This window comes from Cricetulus griseus, chromosome 3 (assembly GCF_003668045.3).
Source record: "Cricetulus griseus strain 17A/GY chromosome 3, alternate assembly CriGri-PICRH-1.0, whole genome shotgun sequence".
Taxonomy (NCBI): Eukaryota; Metazoa; Chordata; class Mammalia; order Rodentia; family Cricetidae; genus Cricetulus; species Cricetulus griseus.
Window position 1 is genome coordinate 182128553 of NC_048596.1, and position 16944 is coordinate 182145496.

Sequence of the window (16944 nt, forward strand, 5' to 3'; positions counted from 1 at the left end):
GATCTGGGAAGACCCTAAGACATGCACAAAAAGCAGAACCCATTTGTGAGATTTTATTGCTGCTAGGAGAAGGAAACCTTGATGATGGTGTAGGTCCAAGGTGTCTAAGGTAGGGAGAGGGCAAGTGTTAAAGCGTGGCCACTACTGGGCAGGGAAGACTGAATTGCCACTGAATGCACAGGGGATAAGTAGCTGCCGGTACTCCAAGGGTAGATACCGCTCCACAAGCACGTGCAGTGAGACTTGATCAGTGACTAGTCCCTGCCTGTATCAGAGGAAAAGGTCAGTCAGAATCAGCACTAGCACTCCACACTCAGCCTCCCTTTTATGCCTCCTTACCGTCGCAACAGCAGTTCCATGTCCTCTAGCTTCACAGTCTTACGGCCAGCATGAGCAGAAAATGCCTCCAGGTCATTGCAAAGGTGCTGGAAATACTTGTCTAGGCTACCAAGAAGATTGTCATAGAGCAGATTAATAGTCTGCTTATGAAACAGCACCTCTACCCACTCACATACTAGACTCACCACTTCTCCACCATCTCAAGAGCCTTCTTCTCCACAGGCATCTTAGTATAGAAGCTAAAGAGCTTCATATAGTGGCTCAGTCCAGCCTTATAGGGGTCTTGGTGGTGCCTGGGACCTACAGTTTGGGTCCTGGATGGAAGCCTGGCCGGCACAGACTCCAGGGGCTCTGAACTGAGGACAGGAGAAGACAGAGGTAACCGAACTGCTGTTTGGTAAGGCCCGTATTAGAGGACAAGTCCTGCTGGCTCTGCTGAAACTGGGACTGTTGTTCATTAAGTAGATTGAACAAGAAATCCATCAGCCAGGGTTTGGGTGGGGGAGGCAGAGGCAGGTAGAGCTCTGTGAATTCCAGGCCAGCCTGGTCTACAGAGCAAGTTCCAGGACATCCAGGGCTACAGAGAGAAACCCTGTCTCAAAACAAACAAACAAAAGACCTGTTCTTTCCCTGTGACCCTGATCCTTCAATATCCTAGACTAACTTCAACATATATTCAGGTACCTCTGCAAGCTTGTTAAACCTCAACAAGGTCTTAAATTGGATAGTCTCTCCCCGTGAAAAATCCATCACTACCTGATAATGTCCTTCACGAAGCCGCCTATGATTATATACTGACCTAGGAACTTCTCCCTCCCCCAGGCTCTTCCACACTCCTGGAGACAGGTACCAGGATGACACATAGGCAAGCTATCACTACCAGGCTTGAGCTGCTATGTTTGGCAATCATTTGCAAATCTAGGAGGACTTAAATATGTACAATCTCAGCTTCAGGACATCCCCTTCCCAACAACAGGGGTTTCTTACACTGCAACTCCAGGTGGTGGTGGCGGCTGGAGAGACTGATGTGGCTGCTCAGCCTGGAGTAAGTTATAGGTGTCAGCGGCTAACTCTGGACTTGCTGGAAAGAAAGAGTAGTAGTGTCACAAGGGGTTCAGGCTCAACCATCTCACATCACACTGTACAGGTCTAGTCTCCTTTTCTTTTTTCTTCTTCTCCCATCTGCCTCTGCCTCTTGAGTACTGGGATTAAAGGCCTACTTACCACCACCCAGCTTCCTTTTCTTAATTCTTTTTTCGTTTGTTTTTTTGTTTTTCAAGACAGGGTTTCTGTGTGTAGTTTTGGAGCCTGTCCTAGAACTCGCTCTGTAGACCAGGCTAGCCCTAAATTCAGAGATGCGCCTGCCTCTGCCCTCCCCGAGTGCTGGAGTTAAAGGCATGTGCCACCAACACCCGGCCCTTTTCTTAATTCTAGATAAGTGATTGCCCCTTATACTCTCCCTGGCCTCTAAAACTACCAGATCCTAGAAATAGCCCAGGCAAATTTTCTTCTGTATGGTAGGACCTAACAAGTTAGTGACACTCACCTGCTGATGCCTGCCTGCACTAGGCCTCTTACCTGGCCTGCCAGGAGTATCCTCATCCCTGGAAGATCCTTCTTGCTCCTTGGCCTCCACAGCCTCCTGGGATCCCACTGCTTCTCTTATTTCTGGAGGCTGAGGCTGTAGCTTGGAGAAGGGTAAAGGAGTAGTACCAAGGCTAGTTCTGCTCACTGAGGGGAGAACAAGATGAGGCAGCACCATAGCACTGACTTAGGATCTCCTGGCCCAGCCCTGACTCTGCTCTTGGGTAGAGGAGGAACTCCTAAGGCAAGGGTTCTGGGGCACATATAGGGGTTGGAGGAAGGAAATCTACCTATGTTAACTCTCACCCAGGATAAGCTTGGCTCCAGGCCAGCTGCCCCCATACTCACTGTGCTTCTCCAGCCCAGTCCCAGTGCTTTGTGTCCTTCGGCCCACAACTCTTTCAGCACCTTTAACCTCAGAGTGAGAAGGGCTGGGCAGAGAATGATACACTCTAAGGGAGCAGCCAACTGAAGGCTGTGAGAAAGGCTGGGTGTCTTCCAACACTGCATCCGTTGGCAGAGTAGCAACAGGGGTTCTATAGTTGTCACCTAGAGAACAAGAGCCAGATAGTCTATATTTTAGGCCCACTTGCTAATACTGTGAAGGTGCAGTCAGTGAGACATGAGGGTCTTCTCTGACTATGTGACCTCCAGAATGAGATAACTTACATTCTAAGTCTTTATCTTCCATTGTCCTCCTTGCTACTCCTCCTGGTCCTCCCTCTGACATTCTCAGGCCTCTCTAACCTGCTTCCACCCCCCCCCCAAACTGCTTACTCATGCCTCAACTGTCTACTACTTCCTCTATTCAGCACTTTTCGTCAAACATTACTGAACTTGTACTCTGGAATCAGGATCCCAGGTTAGTGCTACCTGATCATGAAACCTGTTTTCTTAACAAGCTCTAGCCACCATAGTATACCCTTTTCCTTCTACTCTCAGCTCTGTAGTTCAAGAATATAAAGTAAGGAGCTGGAGAGATGGGCTCAAGGTTAAGAGCACTGAATGCTCTTCCAGGGGTCCTGAGTTCAATTCCCAGCAACCACATGGTGGCTCACAACCATCTGTAATGAGATCTGGTGCCCTCTTCTGGCATACAGAACACTGTATATGTAATAAATAAATAAATCTTAAAAAAAAAAAAAGAATATAAAATAATGGAAGACACAGAGATACTTAGGCTAGGTTATTCTTTTATTTTTTTTCTGCTCGAGACAGGGTTTCCCTGTGTAGCTTTAGCTGTCCTGGAGCTTGCTCTGTAGACCAGGCTGGCCTCAAACTAAGAGAAACCTGCCTGCCTCTGCCTTCCAAGTTTGTGGAAGGTTCCCAAGCTTCTTGGCTGTGATGGCTATGCTTGGTTATCAGCTTAACTCCATCTGGAATTAACTAAAACCTTCTCTCTCTCTCTCCCTCTCTCTCTCACACACACACACTCCTTCACTGGCAATGAAGCCTACTTCCTTGAGATTCCAGCACATACTGAAGGCCAGCTGAGACATCCAGCCTTGTGGACTTAACTAGTGGATTCTTGGACCTTCCTTTGGTAAAAGCCACTGTTGGCTAGCAGGACCACAGCTTGTAAGCCATTCTAATAAATCCATATATATATATATATATATATATATATATATATATATATGTATATGTATATACGTATATATATATTTTTTCATTATATTCTTATTCATATTATATATTCATACTCTCATTTTCTAAGTTCTGTTCCTCTAGAGAACCCTGACAAATACAGGGGCACTTAGCAAAGAAAGCAGAAATTCTTTATAGATGCCTTGCCAGGCTCATACAGTGTCCTTGACATTGCCAAAATTGGAGCAACCCTGAACTCAGTAAAGCCTCCTGTCTCTCAGAGTGGTGGCTTCTCTCTAAAGCTAGAAATGAGAATCTCAACATTACCTGGAAGAGCTGTGGTCAAGGAATTATCTTCTAGATCCTGCAAAAGAACACCTACATCCACAGGCCGGCGAATGGGACGTCTGCGAGCCAGACCAGGTCTCCCCACTGACTGTGACTGACAAGGTGGGACAAAGCTGAGGTTGAAGGAGCTGTTAAGATGGAAACAGACAGAGTTGGGTGGTGGTGGCACTCAGGAGACAGAGGCAGGCAAATCTCAGTGAGTTCAAGGTCAGCCAGATCTACAAAGTGAGTTCCAGGACAGCCAGGACTGTTACAGAGAAACCCTGTCTTGAAAAAAACAAAACAAAACAAACAAAAAACCAAAGCAGATACAAAGAAAGCCTGAGACACTTCCCATAGGAGCTCACCTCCTAGATTATGGCCCCATTATGTAAGTCTAAAACTAACAGTAAGCCTATCACAAGATTCCATCAGTCAACACCCCCCTTTCAAGCCTCTGCTCTATCAAACCCCAGAACAGGGAACAGTACCTGGTCAAGGATGAAGCATCAGCATTCCCAGGTGGCTCTGTCAGCGCCCATGAAGACAGTGTAAAAAGAACAATCCATAGTGAGTTACTCAGCCCCATGAAAACTCAGATCTCTTCAACCTCGCCAGAGGAGAGACAGGAAAGAACAGCACAGGTGTGTCCTAGGACTCACCTTGGGAGAGAGGCAGCCGCTGATTCACTTCCTGCTCAAATACTGACAATCTCAGCCTTTGCTTGCTTCTGCCAGTGGCTGGCAGACCTGGAGCTAGGGTTGAGGGGTATTCCAGTTCAGGAAGTTGCAGCTCCAGGCTATAAGGATGGAGTTTATCTCAGACATGTCAGAAAGCCCAATTTTATTTTCTGGGGACCCCAAGAGGTGGCTCAGCCTATGAGGGAATTTCACTGTGTACCTTCCCGGGCTGCTTTCCCATTTGGAAGACTCCACCATCTCTGGTACTTGTACTGGCTTCACCACTGAGTCTGGCATCACGATAGAAGATTCTGGGGCTATAGCAATAACAAGGAGAGGGTAAGGCTCTAACAAAGAAGGATAAGAACGAAGGTACCATAGGACTGGCTATTGGACTAACACCTAACTTTAGCTGGTAGGCTAACATCCACTTACCAGTTAGTAAGATGTTCTTCAGCAGGGTCCGGGGTGTCTGTTCTTCCAGGTGCCCATGGGTTTGAACACGAGCCAATCTGACAACTGACTGGGGGGAAAGCACCACCTGTCAGTATTTTTGCCTGGAGAACCCATCAAGTTAGGCTTCAAAACAAAAATAGACTTTATTTCAGTGCTCCAAGAAATCACTCATGGAGCGAGCAGGACACTTACCCTAGTTATATAGGAATGCCTCCTGGCAACTATTTTTGTTTGGCTACTCTGCCTCTTGGAGGAAGAAGGTATTTGAAGCAGAGATCTCTGTGCACTGTGTAACAACAAAAAGGGGCTTTGAGATCACATGTAGGGAGTGGGAGTGAGGATCTAGAGTATGCAGATGCTTGCCCTTACATAGCCCCTATTCCAGCTTTGTCAAGAAGGAAGTAGATGAGCTGGGCATTGGTGGCGCACACCTTTAATCCCAGCACTCGGGAGGCAGAGGCAGGCGGATCTCTGTGAGTTCGAGGCCAGCCTGGTCTCCAGATCGAGTGCAAGGATAGGCTCCAAAGCTACAGAGAAATCCTGTCTCGGAAAAAAAAAAAAAAAAAATTCAAGTAGGAAATTAAAGTACCTTTTACCTTTCAAGTTGTTGTCAAGGTGTGACAATAAGTTCTACATGGGTCACCCTAGCCCTATTTCTCCAGTACAGTGTGTCTCAGTGTTCCACAGGCACACTTCCCATCTCATACTCTTAGGTGTAAAACACATCAGAGGGGCTGGCCAGAATGCTCAGTGGGTAAATGCACTTGCTTCCAAGAGGGACATCCTGAGTTCACCCACCCGGTGGAAAGCAACAACTGACTGCACGTTTCTGACCTATGCACACACACACACACACTCACACACAAACAGTAAATAAATACAAAATAAATACCACATACTGAATGAGGAAGGACCAGGTGGTATCAAACCTCTAATCCCAGTTGCCAGGGGGACGCTTGCGGGAGAATGGCTAGTTCAAAGACTGTTTGGGCTACAGTTTCAAGACAAGCCAAGGCCATGTCTCAGATACTACGAGTGCTGGAGATGCAGCTCGGTGATAGGGTGCCCTGGGATTAATCACTAGTACCATGGGGGAAAAGAAGCCTTATCATGAACAACTCTCCTCTGGAAAAGGACGGCATTCTTTCAGACGGACAGATGCCAAGCCTCCTCAAGACAAAGCCCTGTTCTCTAGAAAGGCATCCTTCCAGTTCCTGCCTCCTGACCGCCCCTGTGGGCCGCAGAGGATAGGGCTGTGCTGGAAAAGGGGAAGTCATCTGGAAGCCTGGGTCTGGGTAGAGTGAGACAGCCCAGAAAACAGAGCCTTATTCTTTGTTTCTAGAGGTCCAGCACTGTTGGTCTCTGTGGAGCTGCACGGGTAAGAGTACAACAGCTTAGCAGAGTTCCATTCGATTAGGGTGTAGTCAGATCTACCTAGTCCCGGTTTTCCTTTCCAGACAGGCACAGCCGAAACTCGCCAGTCACCCTAGTTGCTCAGTCATCACTCTCACATACTTATTTCGAACGCTCTGTCGTCGCCTCGGGGTGCGCGAGTCCGCTGTATCCAGCACGCGCCGCAGGAGCGTGCGCGGCGTCTGATCCGGGTCCGGACTGTAGCGACCGGCCATCCTCGGGATCCACCCCTCCTAACTGCTGCAGCTGCCGCAAGAGACGCATTCCCGCCGCCTCTTTCGAGTCAAGTCTCGCGATGCCGCCACATAGCCCCACGGGAACTGTAGTCCTACAGCTGGGAGCCGGGTCTAAGGTGATTGCAAGTTGGTTTTGGAGGCCCACTCACATTAAACCTGGGCAAAAGCATGTAGCCGGTTCAAACCTCATGGTTTCTTCACGGAAAAAAATTAAGGATTGCAGGCAGAGGTGAAGCACTCCTTTAATCCCGGCACTGGGGAGGCAAAGGCGGGCGGATCTCTGTGAGTTCGAGACCAGCCTGGTCTACAGAGCAAGTTCCAGGACAGCCTCCAACGCCTGGCCTAGAGTCATTCTCTGTGTAGCTTTGGAGCCTATCCTGGCATTCGCTCTAGCCCCCCTACCCAGGTGCAGGCTTATTCAGATGCTTAGGCGCATAGAGATGCAAATTAGGAGGCATATTACCCTGAGACCATGGTAAACAATAGTTGCCCTACTGCCATTAGCAATACAATAGTGGGCCGGAGCTTTCCGGTGCTCCATGTTTATTGAAGCTGAAGGCTGGGCTCCAAAATATTTCATAACAATTATTTGGTCCCCCACATACTACAAAATAATACTTTCAACTTATTTGAGTGTGTGTAAGTATCTACTAAAGGTTATTTTAGTACCAAAGGTAGAGTCTAAGTAAGCATCTTCCTCAATGCTCTGTACATTTGAATCAATGTGATCTTTCTTTATTCAAGTAAGAAACCAAGCATGAGGGAGCTGGAGAGATGGATCAGTGGTTAAGAGCACTGACTGTTCTTCCAAAGGACCTGGGATCAATTTCCATTACCCTCATGGTGCCTTACAACTGTCTTTAACTTCAGTTCTAGAGGACTCGGCATCCTCATACAGATATTCATTCCAATACACATGAAGTAAAAATAAAATACTGGGGAAAAAAAGCTAAGCATGGTGCCTATAATTCCAGTGCTCAGGAGGTACCCACGTGTGGAATCCTGCCGCTCATTGGCTGGCCAGCCTTAAAAAGAAAAGGTGTTGGGCTCCTGAGCAATGTTACCCAAAATTGACAGCACCGAGCTATTCCCAACAATATGACGGGCACCGATGTCACTCCATTTGGAGTTCATTCTCTACTTGGCTACTGGCCTTGGGCATAGAACTGACCCCACCTCAACCACGGACTTTGGATACGATGTCCTAACTGGGCTAGCAGGAGATAAACTTAAAGAGACTGCTGAACCTTGCCAAGTCAGGGTAAGACAGTCTTTTCCTGCTTCTGAGATGGTCTGTCTGATACATTAGGCCTTACCATAAACTGGTCACCCTGATATTCCTGTGAGACCTTAGATGACTGTCCAGGTTGTCTGCTGTTTCTGTCTTTGCTTTCACAGGCTCACACTTCCTGCCTATCCTAGTAATGTTATTTTCCTTCTCAGGTCTTTGATGAGATTGAAGACTAGACAGCCACAACTATATTCTCTCTTATCTTATACAGATAATACTTGGTACAAGACTTAGACTTTCCAGATTAGGACTTCTATTGGAGTAATCTTTGTCATGCCATTACGCTGATACTGGATATGTAGTATGTGTCGATTGCTCAACGTTGCTCTTGCTGGTTGTAGGTTTTAATTTATGTATGGTTTTACCTTTCCTGGAATATACTTGACCTTGGCTATCATTGTATATAGTTTTTGCAGCAGGCTTAAAACCTTCTTTAGACTAAAAGGGGAATTGTAGTAGAATCTTGCCAGGGAATTTGTGTTAGTGGCCACACCCTTTTGGCCCGGGCTTCAGGTAGGGACATGACTAGAAGGTAGAGAAGCACAGGGATGAAGGAGAGGGCTTGTAGATCCAAAATACCTTTTTTTTTTTCCCAGTTTTTTTGAGATAGGATTTCTCTGTGTAGCTTTGGAGCCTACCCTGGCACTCACTCTGGAGACCAGGCTGGCCTTGAACTCACAGAGATCCACCTGCCTCTGCCTCCCGAGTGCTGGGATTAAAGGCGTGTGCCACCAACGCCAGGCTGAAAATACTTTTATTCAGATAAATACCAGCCAAGTGCAAGCCAGAGCATACCCAGAGGCAGCAAGGCAGGGACACGAGAGAGAAGGGAACCCCACATGTCTGCAGGCCTTTAAGAACCTAACATTTGTCATCATGACCTCCCCTTGACCACGCCTGTCCCTGTAGCCAGCCCTTAGGAGGCATGGTTACAGTGTCTCCCTACAGAGGGAAGTCACTCTTTTGGGTCGAGGATACCATTGGAAGGGGAGAGACTGCATCTTTTGGAGCAGGAACGCTGCAGCAGTTCTTTGCAATTATCTGTGTAAGTTGTTCCCCAATAAAACACCCATTTATCATTTATCTTGGGTCTAGTGAACTCATTAATACCCTGCCTTCAACCTCTGGCCCCCACACACACTCACAGGCACGCGAATGAACATGCACAAACACAAACTGTATCCCCTAAACATACACACAGACCACAGAACATGTAATGATATGTATGTATAAAAATGCCTCCCATTACTTTGAATGCTAACTTAAAAAACTAATAAATGTAAAATAAATGTATACCATGAGGCTGGAGAGGTGGTTCAGCTGTTAAGAGCACCCACTGCTCTTCCAGAGGACCCGGGGTTCAATTCCCAACACCCACATGGTAGCTCACAACTGTCTGTAACTCCAAGATCTGACACCCTCATACAGACATACATGCAGGCAGAACACCAATACACATACAATAAAAATAATTTAAAAAATGTATACCACAATATTCTGGGTGGTGCTGGTTTATTTTAATTCCAGCACCTGGGATTAAAGCAGGCAGATCTCAGTGAGTTCAAGGCCAACCTAGTCTACAAATTGAGTTCCAGGACAGCCAGGACTGCTACACAGAGAAACCCTTTCTCAAAAACAAAACAAAAAATATATATGACAATATTCATATATAAATAATATTTATACCATTTGGTTTGTTTAGATACAGGATCTTCTATGTAGACTAGGCTGGTCTTGAATTCTCAGAGGTCAACCTGCCTCTGCCTCCTGAATACTGGGATTAAAATTGTGAACCATCAACTGGGGTTGGAGGGGTATTGAAATGTCTTTAATTCCAGCACTTGGGAGGCAGAGGCAAGTAGATCTCTGAGTTCAATACCAGTCTGGTCAGCTGAGTAAGTTGCAGGACAGCCTCCAAAGCCACAGAGAAAAATCAAAAAAAAAAAAAAAAAAAGATTTGACTAATGAATACATACCTTTCATCCTACTATATACACACATAGGTAATTATACATTTTGGATATGAAGAGATTCCAGCTGTGGCCCTGTTTGCATAGCCCAGGAAAATAGTAAGCAAAACCTACACAAATAACCAAGAAATATAATGGTGATGTATGGGCTTTTGAACTGTTTTTGTTGTTATTTGTTTTTGTTTCTAGGGGCCTGCTTTGTGGTAGGCAAGTGCCTTACTACTTAACTCTCTCAGATGTTTTATTTCTTTCCAGAGAGGAACTCATTAAATTGCCCAGGCTGTCCTTGAACTTGGTCCTGTTTCACCTTCTCAACTAACCAGCATTCCAGGTCTGCATCACCAGGCTGTTGTTACTGCACTGTGGGAAGACCAACTACTGTCTGTTTTCATCCAAAACCCTTCAATTTTCTGTTTGCCTGCTGAATGAATTCCCGAATTCTCTATCAATGTTAGTTTGTAATCATTCAGTGCTTCTAACCTGGCTGCCCTTTCTAGTCACTTAAATGTCAGGTTTATATCCTTCTTGTCTCAGTGCCCAACAGTTTCCAAGGTAGGGCCATTGGGAGACCAAGCACTCATACTACTCTTTTTTTTTTTTTTTTCTCTGTGTAGCTTTGGAGCCTATCCTGGCGCTCGCTCTGGAGACCAGGCTGGCCTCGAACTCACAGAGATCTACCTGCCTCTGCCTCCCAAGTGCTGGGATTAAAGGCGTGTGTCACCAACACCCAGCTCTGATACTACTCTTTTATAATGTTTGATTATTATTATAGAGGTTCTTTGGATGTCCTATTCTTTGTTAGGCTGATTCCTTTGTGGCATTTATTCATTACTAGATATTTATTAGCGCATGGTTATCCATTATCCAAAAGACACTTTAGTCAGTCTCCAGGAGAGAGAGGACTAGGTAGGTCTGAGTGCTCAAAACTACCTTCACTGTGTTCTCTACACTCTGGGACATAGTAGGCAGTTATTAGGCACCTGGTTTAAGACAGTGAGTCAAAGTAGGAGGTAGGTGAGAGTCAGAAGAGTGACCCCAATATGAGAAAGTGACATCAGAGGGCACTGGGGTTGGGGAAATTCTAGAGCAGGCTGCAGAACCTCCCTCAAATCCTGGCCTGCAGAAACTCCGCCTCTCCTTTATGCGGCGCTGTGGCCCGCGGCAGCAAAAGCAACGTTTTCTGAGGCAGCATGGAACTTGTAGTCTCTGTGTGCTTATACCCAGAGCGCTTGCGCTTTCGAGGCACGAGCCCCGTACCATCAGGATTCCGGGTCCTTGAGAGGGATAGTCCATGCGACAACGTTCCATTCGAATACATTTTTCTCTTCCGCTTAGGATGAGCCTTATCTCGAAAGTAATCAGATCTGAGCAGGATGTCTAGGTGCCGGGGAAAGCAGCCGGAATAAGCACGCCCCCGTCCCGGAAGTGAGCTGCTTTTGGCGCGGTGCATTGTGGGGGGCGTAGTCCCCCTTTCCAGGCGGTCCTTCGCGGCGTCCCCCGGGCCGACTCCGGAGCGCAGGCGGGCGGCCGGGTGGGTAGCGCGGCGCGGGCGGTCAGCAAGCATATTCTAGGCACGGGGCCCCCGCCCGGGACGACTTGCGCCGGGCGGCAATAGTGAGAGGCCTCTAAGGGACTCGCGCGGCGCCGCCCGTCGAGAAGCTGAGGCGGGGGCCAGACCCGGCCGTCGAAGAGCGCAAGAGGCCGGTGGGCCGGGCCGCGCGTCGCAGCTATGCCTGGCTTTACGTGCTGCGTACCGGGCTGCTACAACAACTCACACCGGGACAAGGCGCTGCACTTCTACACGTTTCCCAAGGACGCTGAGCTGCGGCGCCTCTGGCTCAAGAACGTGTCCCGTGCGGGCGTCAGTGGGTGCTTCTCCACCTTCCAGCCCACCACGGGCCACCGTCTCTGCAGCGTTCACTTCCAGGGCGGTCGCAAGACCTATACGGTTCGCGTTCCCACCATCTTCCCGCTGCGTGGCGTCAATGAGCGCAAAGTAGCGCGGAGACCTGCAGGAGCTGCGGCTGCCCGCCGTAGGCAGCAGCAGCAGCAGCAGCAGCAGCAACAACAACAGCAGCAGCAACAGCAACAGCAGCAGGCGTCTCAGTCCTCCTCCACTGCCCAGACCACCCAGTTGCAGCCGAACCTGGTGTCTGCCTCTGCGGCCGTGCTTCTCACCCTTCAGGCCGCTGTAGACAGCAGCCAGGCTTCGGGATCCGTGGCTCCGGCGCCCACCACTCCCTCGGGAGATGATGTGAAGCCCATCGACCTTACGGTGCAAGTAGAGTTTGCAGCTGCTGAAGGCTCAGCCGCCGCTGCCGCGTCAGAGCTAGAGGCTGCTACAGCTGGCCTGGAGGCCGCTGAGTGCGCTCTGGGCCCTCAGCTGGTGGTGGTAGGGGAAGAGGGCTTCCCTGATACTGGCTCCGACCACTCGTACTCCTTGTCGTCAGGTACCACGGAGGAGGAGCTCCTGCGCAAGCTGAATGAGCAGCGGGACATCTTGGCCCTGATGGAAGTGAAGATGAAAGAGATGAAGGGTAGTATCCGCCATCTGCGTCTTACCGAGGCCAAGCTCCGTGAAGAACTTCGCGAGAAGGATCGCCTGCTTGCCATGGCTGTCATTCGTAAGAAGCATGGAATGTGAATGGTTCCCTTCAGCAACCTGCAGAATTCGTGACTCCTTCCAGCCCAAGGAATCCTCAGGCGGATGTTGAACTCCCAATATTCTGGTTGACAGTGCTGAGGTTTAGGGCAGCGGGACTCTCATCTGGCACCCTCATTTGTTTGCTCCTGAAGTAGGAGTTGGGAACTTAAGAATCTGGTGACACCAGCAATTATGACTTTGTCTTTCACTCCCCAGTTTATGTTCCAGATTCTGGTTAAGCAAATGTTTCAGAACCATTGAACTTGAAACTTATCCTGGAGGGATGCAGGTGGGACTCTTAGGAACTTTGGGATTCAGAAAACCCCATCTTTAGGTTGGCCAGCGATTGGAGACAGCTTTGGTGTGTGTAGTGATAAGAGATCTCAATAACATCATTTCTCCTTTTCATGCTTACCTGTTTCAGGTTCGGCCTGTGATTCTGATGGGGACTAGTTGGTCTGTGCCTCTGCCTTCTAGGACCTTTCTACCCAGAAGGTCATTTATGAGAGGGCTCTGGGTGACTTGCTGATGGAGATCCAGCTTACCAGGGACTTAGGTTTATCTCTGTTATGTTTGCTACCGGTTAAAAATTCTATTTTCTGTACAATTAGACTAAAGTTTTCACTGTGTTTGTTTGGCAAAACAAATTAAACAAAAAAAGTAAGGTTTTTATTTGGGTTTCGACATTTTATTTTTTATTAAAGCTAAGTGTCCTTGAAATATGGGGATATAGGTCTTGGCCTATTTGAAAGAACTGGCAAGCCCTGAAAATAGAAATGTTTTAAAGGACTGGACAGGGTTTCTCCATAAAGCAATAAAAAGCACATAGATCTTCATTAAGTTCATTGATCAGGTCACTGCATAGTGTTTGGAAGCTGCATGGAAAGGTCTTGGTTTGTTCATAATTTTCTCCCTGGACCTTTGTGTATGTTTATGTACATGTGTGTAGTTTGGGTGCCTGAGGTTCCTGAGCTGTCATTCCTCAGGTGCTATCTAGCTTGTTTTTAAGACAAGGTCTTCTAGAGGTTGTGGATTTGTGGATTTAGCTTAGTGATGGAGCACTTAAGGGGGATAGGCTGGGTTGGGGGGTGGGGGATGGGGGGTTGCAAAAAAGAGATGGTCTTGTCACTGCCTTGGAACTCATCAAGTAGTTTAGGCTGGCTGCCCAGCCAGTGAGCCTTAGGGAATCTGCCTGTCTCTGTCTCCCCATTGCTAGGATTACAGGTTTACATCACCATGCTTTTTTTGTTGTTTGGTTTTTCAAAACAGGGTTTCTCTGTAGCTTTGGAGGCTGTCTTGGAATTTGGTCTGTAGACCAGGCTGGCCTGGAACCCAGAGATCTGCCTGCCTCTGCCTCCCTAGTGCTGAGATTAAAGGCTAGGGTCACTATAGTCTGTGAATGACATCTTTTTTTAAATTGCTTTTGTTATTTTCAATTATATGTCTGTGTGATTACAGCTGCCCGAAGTGGCCAGAAGGCCATTAGATAGATCCCTTGGAGCTGGAGTCACAGGCAGTTGTCAGTCACCTGACATAGATACTGGGAACCAAAACTTGGTACCTCTGAAAGAGCAGTATATATGTAACTATTGAGCCATCTCTCCAGGTCTGTAAAGCCTTTTAAAACCACCTGTTTCTGTGACTATTGGGGCATGTATGGGCTCTTAGGCTCTGTTAAAATTGGACTCACTTCTGAGTTACTTATGGACCAATCACCTTGCCTGGGAACATGCCTTGTGACTTGCAAGCTGAAGTGGCTTTGAGTTGGGAAATAGGTCTTGAGGAAGCTGCAGTATAGGTGCCCAGTTTGGGGAGTTGAATTTGCCTTTGTAGGGTTAACTCTGGCTTGTAATCAGATGGTGAAAACACAGCAGTGCATTTCTAGCTAACTGCCAAACTCTCACATGTCAATGCTCTTTCCTTGGAGTGGGGGCTTTCCCAGTCTGGGCCATCCTCTTGTTCTTTGAAAGGACAGCTGCTGTCACCTTGCTTCTCTTTAACCTTTTAGCAGCACTCCTGTCTCTTAACTTGTCTTGTGTTTTGTTTTCCTGGTAGTGATGGTGAGGCTACAGAAGTTTCACCAACAGGGTAAAGCAGAGTTCTTAGTGACTGGGTCATAAAAGCAAATGTCTAGCCAAACTAAGTGGCCTGGCCAGACAGGACTTAATCAAGAAGCTTAGCCTAGTTTTACCAGTCATTCCCAAGAGATGGGGTATGGCCAAAAGTGCAAATCTCCTTATGGCAAAACAGAAGTACTAAAGATTGTTCCCATTTGGAGGAAAGAGTCAGGGGTGTTTGAAGCCATTTTCCTTTCCTGTGGTTCTTTGAGTTGGCTGTAGAGCTATTTGCTCAGCACAGACCCGAGTGAAAAAGGCTTTCAAATGTTTGAGTTACCAAGGAAACTGAAAAGGATGTTGAGAGTGTGTTCACTTGGGAAAGTTAGGTTGAGCCAGTTATTTTTCTTTCAATAAAAATTAAAATTCTGGTTGGGCAGTGTTGGTTTACAATTTTAACCCCAGCATTCAGGAGGCAGAGGTAAGAGGATCTCAGTGAATTTGAGGTTAGCCTGGTCTACAGATCGAGTTCCAGGACGTTGTCCAAACCTACAGAGAAACCTTGTCTTGAAAAACCAAAAAAAAAAAAAAAAAAAAAAAAGGGCCGGGCAGTAGGCACATGCCTTTAATCTCAGCACTCTGGAGGCAAAGGCAGGCGGATCTCTGTGAGTTTGAGAACAGCCTGGTCTACAAGAGCTAGTTCCAGGATAGTCTCCAAAGCCACAGAGAAACCCTGTCTCAAAAAACCAAAAAAACCAATTTCTGCTTGGGTGGCGGTGGCACACACCTTTAATTCCAACTCTTGGGAGGCAGATCTCAGTGAGTTTGAGGTCAGCCTGGTCTACAAAGCTAGTTCCACACAGAGAAACCCTGTCTCAAGAAACCAAAATAAATAAATAAATAAATATTAAAATTTGATCTGGGCGGTGGTGGCCACGCACACCTTTATTCTCAGCAACTCCGAGGCGGATCTCGGAGTCTAAGGACAGCTTGGTCTACAGAACAAGTTCCAGGACAGGGAGGGCTACACAAACCCTGTCTCAGAAAACAAAGGAAAATTCGGAGGATAAAAATAAGATGGCCCAATGGGTAAAGTAACTTGCCCGAGAAGGAATAAAGAATCTTATTTCCAGGTACCCATGATGGAAGAACTGATTCCTGTAAGCTTTCTCTAGCATCCACATACATGCCATAGCTCACCCCTCCTGAATGTAAAAAACAAACCAAAAAATTCATATTTGCTCTGCTGTAACAAAACAGAAAACCTCGGGGCTGGAGAGATGGCTCAGTGGTTAAGAGCACTGATTGCTCCTCCAGAGGACCAGGGTTCAATTCCTAGCACCCACATGGCAGTTTACAACTGTCTTGTCACTCCACTTCCAGGGGACCTGACACCCTTGGGAAAACACCAATGTACATAACGTAAAAATAAGTAACCTAGAAATGTAAAAACAAAAACCGCAAAACAAGCAAAAACTTCCAAAACTCACGATTTTGTTTTGAAAATCCCTCTCTGTACAAGTGAGGTTAACCTTTCCCAACTACGGCCCATCTAAGGAGCGTTTTTGGAGTCTTGGGCCCAAGAAAAGCCTCGTCAGTTTGCAACTAACTTTGGGGTAAGTAGCTCCTTCGACACAGAGCTAATTCAACAAATGTTGGGACAAGAGAAGGGTGGGTTTCGCCATGCGGGTTAAGGCCACACCATGAACAGAAGTAGTCGCCAGAGCGTCTAAAGAAGTCGTAGGCTTTGGACCCAGATACAGCCGAGGGGTTGCTGGGACAAGCCAGGCCAGCTCCAAGCTAGACCACGCTCCCACGGAGGCGGGGTCAGGCACCATCCGCTGCACAGCTTAGGCGGGGCCAAGCCAGCTGGGATCTGGCTGTGACTGAGACCTGATCCTTGCCTGGCGCCAACTCCGTGTTCCAGAGGCTTCCGCTAGACCACAATTCTCAGGGGCTCGCTCCGATATCTTCCCTCCCTGATTTAGCCTCTCCTCCCGCGCTGCGAGCCGTGGCTGCGCCTCCGCGAATAGCATTCTGGGGATTGTAGTATTCTTTAAGGTCAGTGACACCTATAGGGGGTTATGTAGGGACTACATTTCCCAGAGTGCAGCGGATCGGGCGAGGGAAGGCAGGGGGGAAGGGACAGTCGGTCGCAGACCGCGCTGGGTTGCCGCCGCCGCTGCCGTCGCCTGCGAGCCCGGCTGGGCCGGCCGCGGAGGCCGCGGCTCAGCCCCTCTTCGTTTCACCCCCCGGCGGCCCGAAGAGGCGCGGGGCCCGCACCATGTGTCGCGCGCGACTCCGCCTCCCGCGGATTCTCTGCGGCCGCGGCCGGGGGAATGCTGAGAGCCTGACGGACGCCT

General features: G+C 48.0%; 2 protein-coding genes across 2 annotated transcripts; one reads left to right on the forward strand and one right to left on the reverse strand.

Annotated features, from left to right (window-relative positions):
• Window positions 1–38: 38 nt before the first annotated feature.
• Window positions 39–6645, reverse strand: Cenpt (centromere protein T). Its single transcript, XM_027405860.1, has 13 exons — window positions 6489–6645; window positions 5166–5259; window positions 4953–5040; window positions 4738–4834; window positions 4500–4636; window positions 4329–4365; window positions 3838–3986; window positions 2272–2472; window positions 1918–2070; window positions 1327–1420; window positions 525–695; window positions 340–444; window positions 39–265 (listed from the first exon to the last, which is right to left on the reverse strand). Exons 1-13 carry the CDS (start codon window positions 6599–6601, stop codon window positions 142–144), a joined length of 1563 nt encoding a protein of 520 aa, XP_027261661.1. The 5' UTR covers window positions 6602–6645; the 3' UTR covers window positions 39–141.
• A 4738-nt stretch (window positions 6646–11383) lies between these two features.
• Window positions 11384–13199, forward strand: Thap11 (THAP domain containing 11). The gene has a single exon (XM_027405861.2). The coding sequence runs from the start codon at window positions 11613–11615 to the stop codon at window positions 12525–12527; it is 915 nt and encodes a 304-aa protein (XP_027261662.1). The 5' UTR covers window positions 11384–11612; the 3' UTR covers window positions 12528–13199.
• Window positions 13200–16944: the final 3745 nt, after the last annotated feature.

Bases quoted from the DNA above. Each gene is read 5' to 3' on its own strand.
- Cenpt (XM_027405860.1), bottom strand. From the start codon at position 6,601: ATGGCCGGTCGCTACAGTCCGGACCCGGATCAGACGCCGCGCACGCTC. The intron at 4,835-4,952 runs GTAAGTGGATGT...TTATTGCTATAG, and splicing joins GAAGAACATCTTACTAACTG to CCCCAGAATCTTCTATCGTG. The intron at 3,987-4,328 runs GTACTGTTCCCT...CCATCTTAACAG, and splicing joins GATGCTTCATCCTTGACCAG to CTCCTTCAACCTCAGCTTTG.
- Thap11 (XM_027405861.2), top strand. From the start codon at position 11,613: ATGCCTGGCTTTACGTGCTGCGTACCGGGCTGCTACAACAACTCACAC.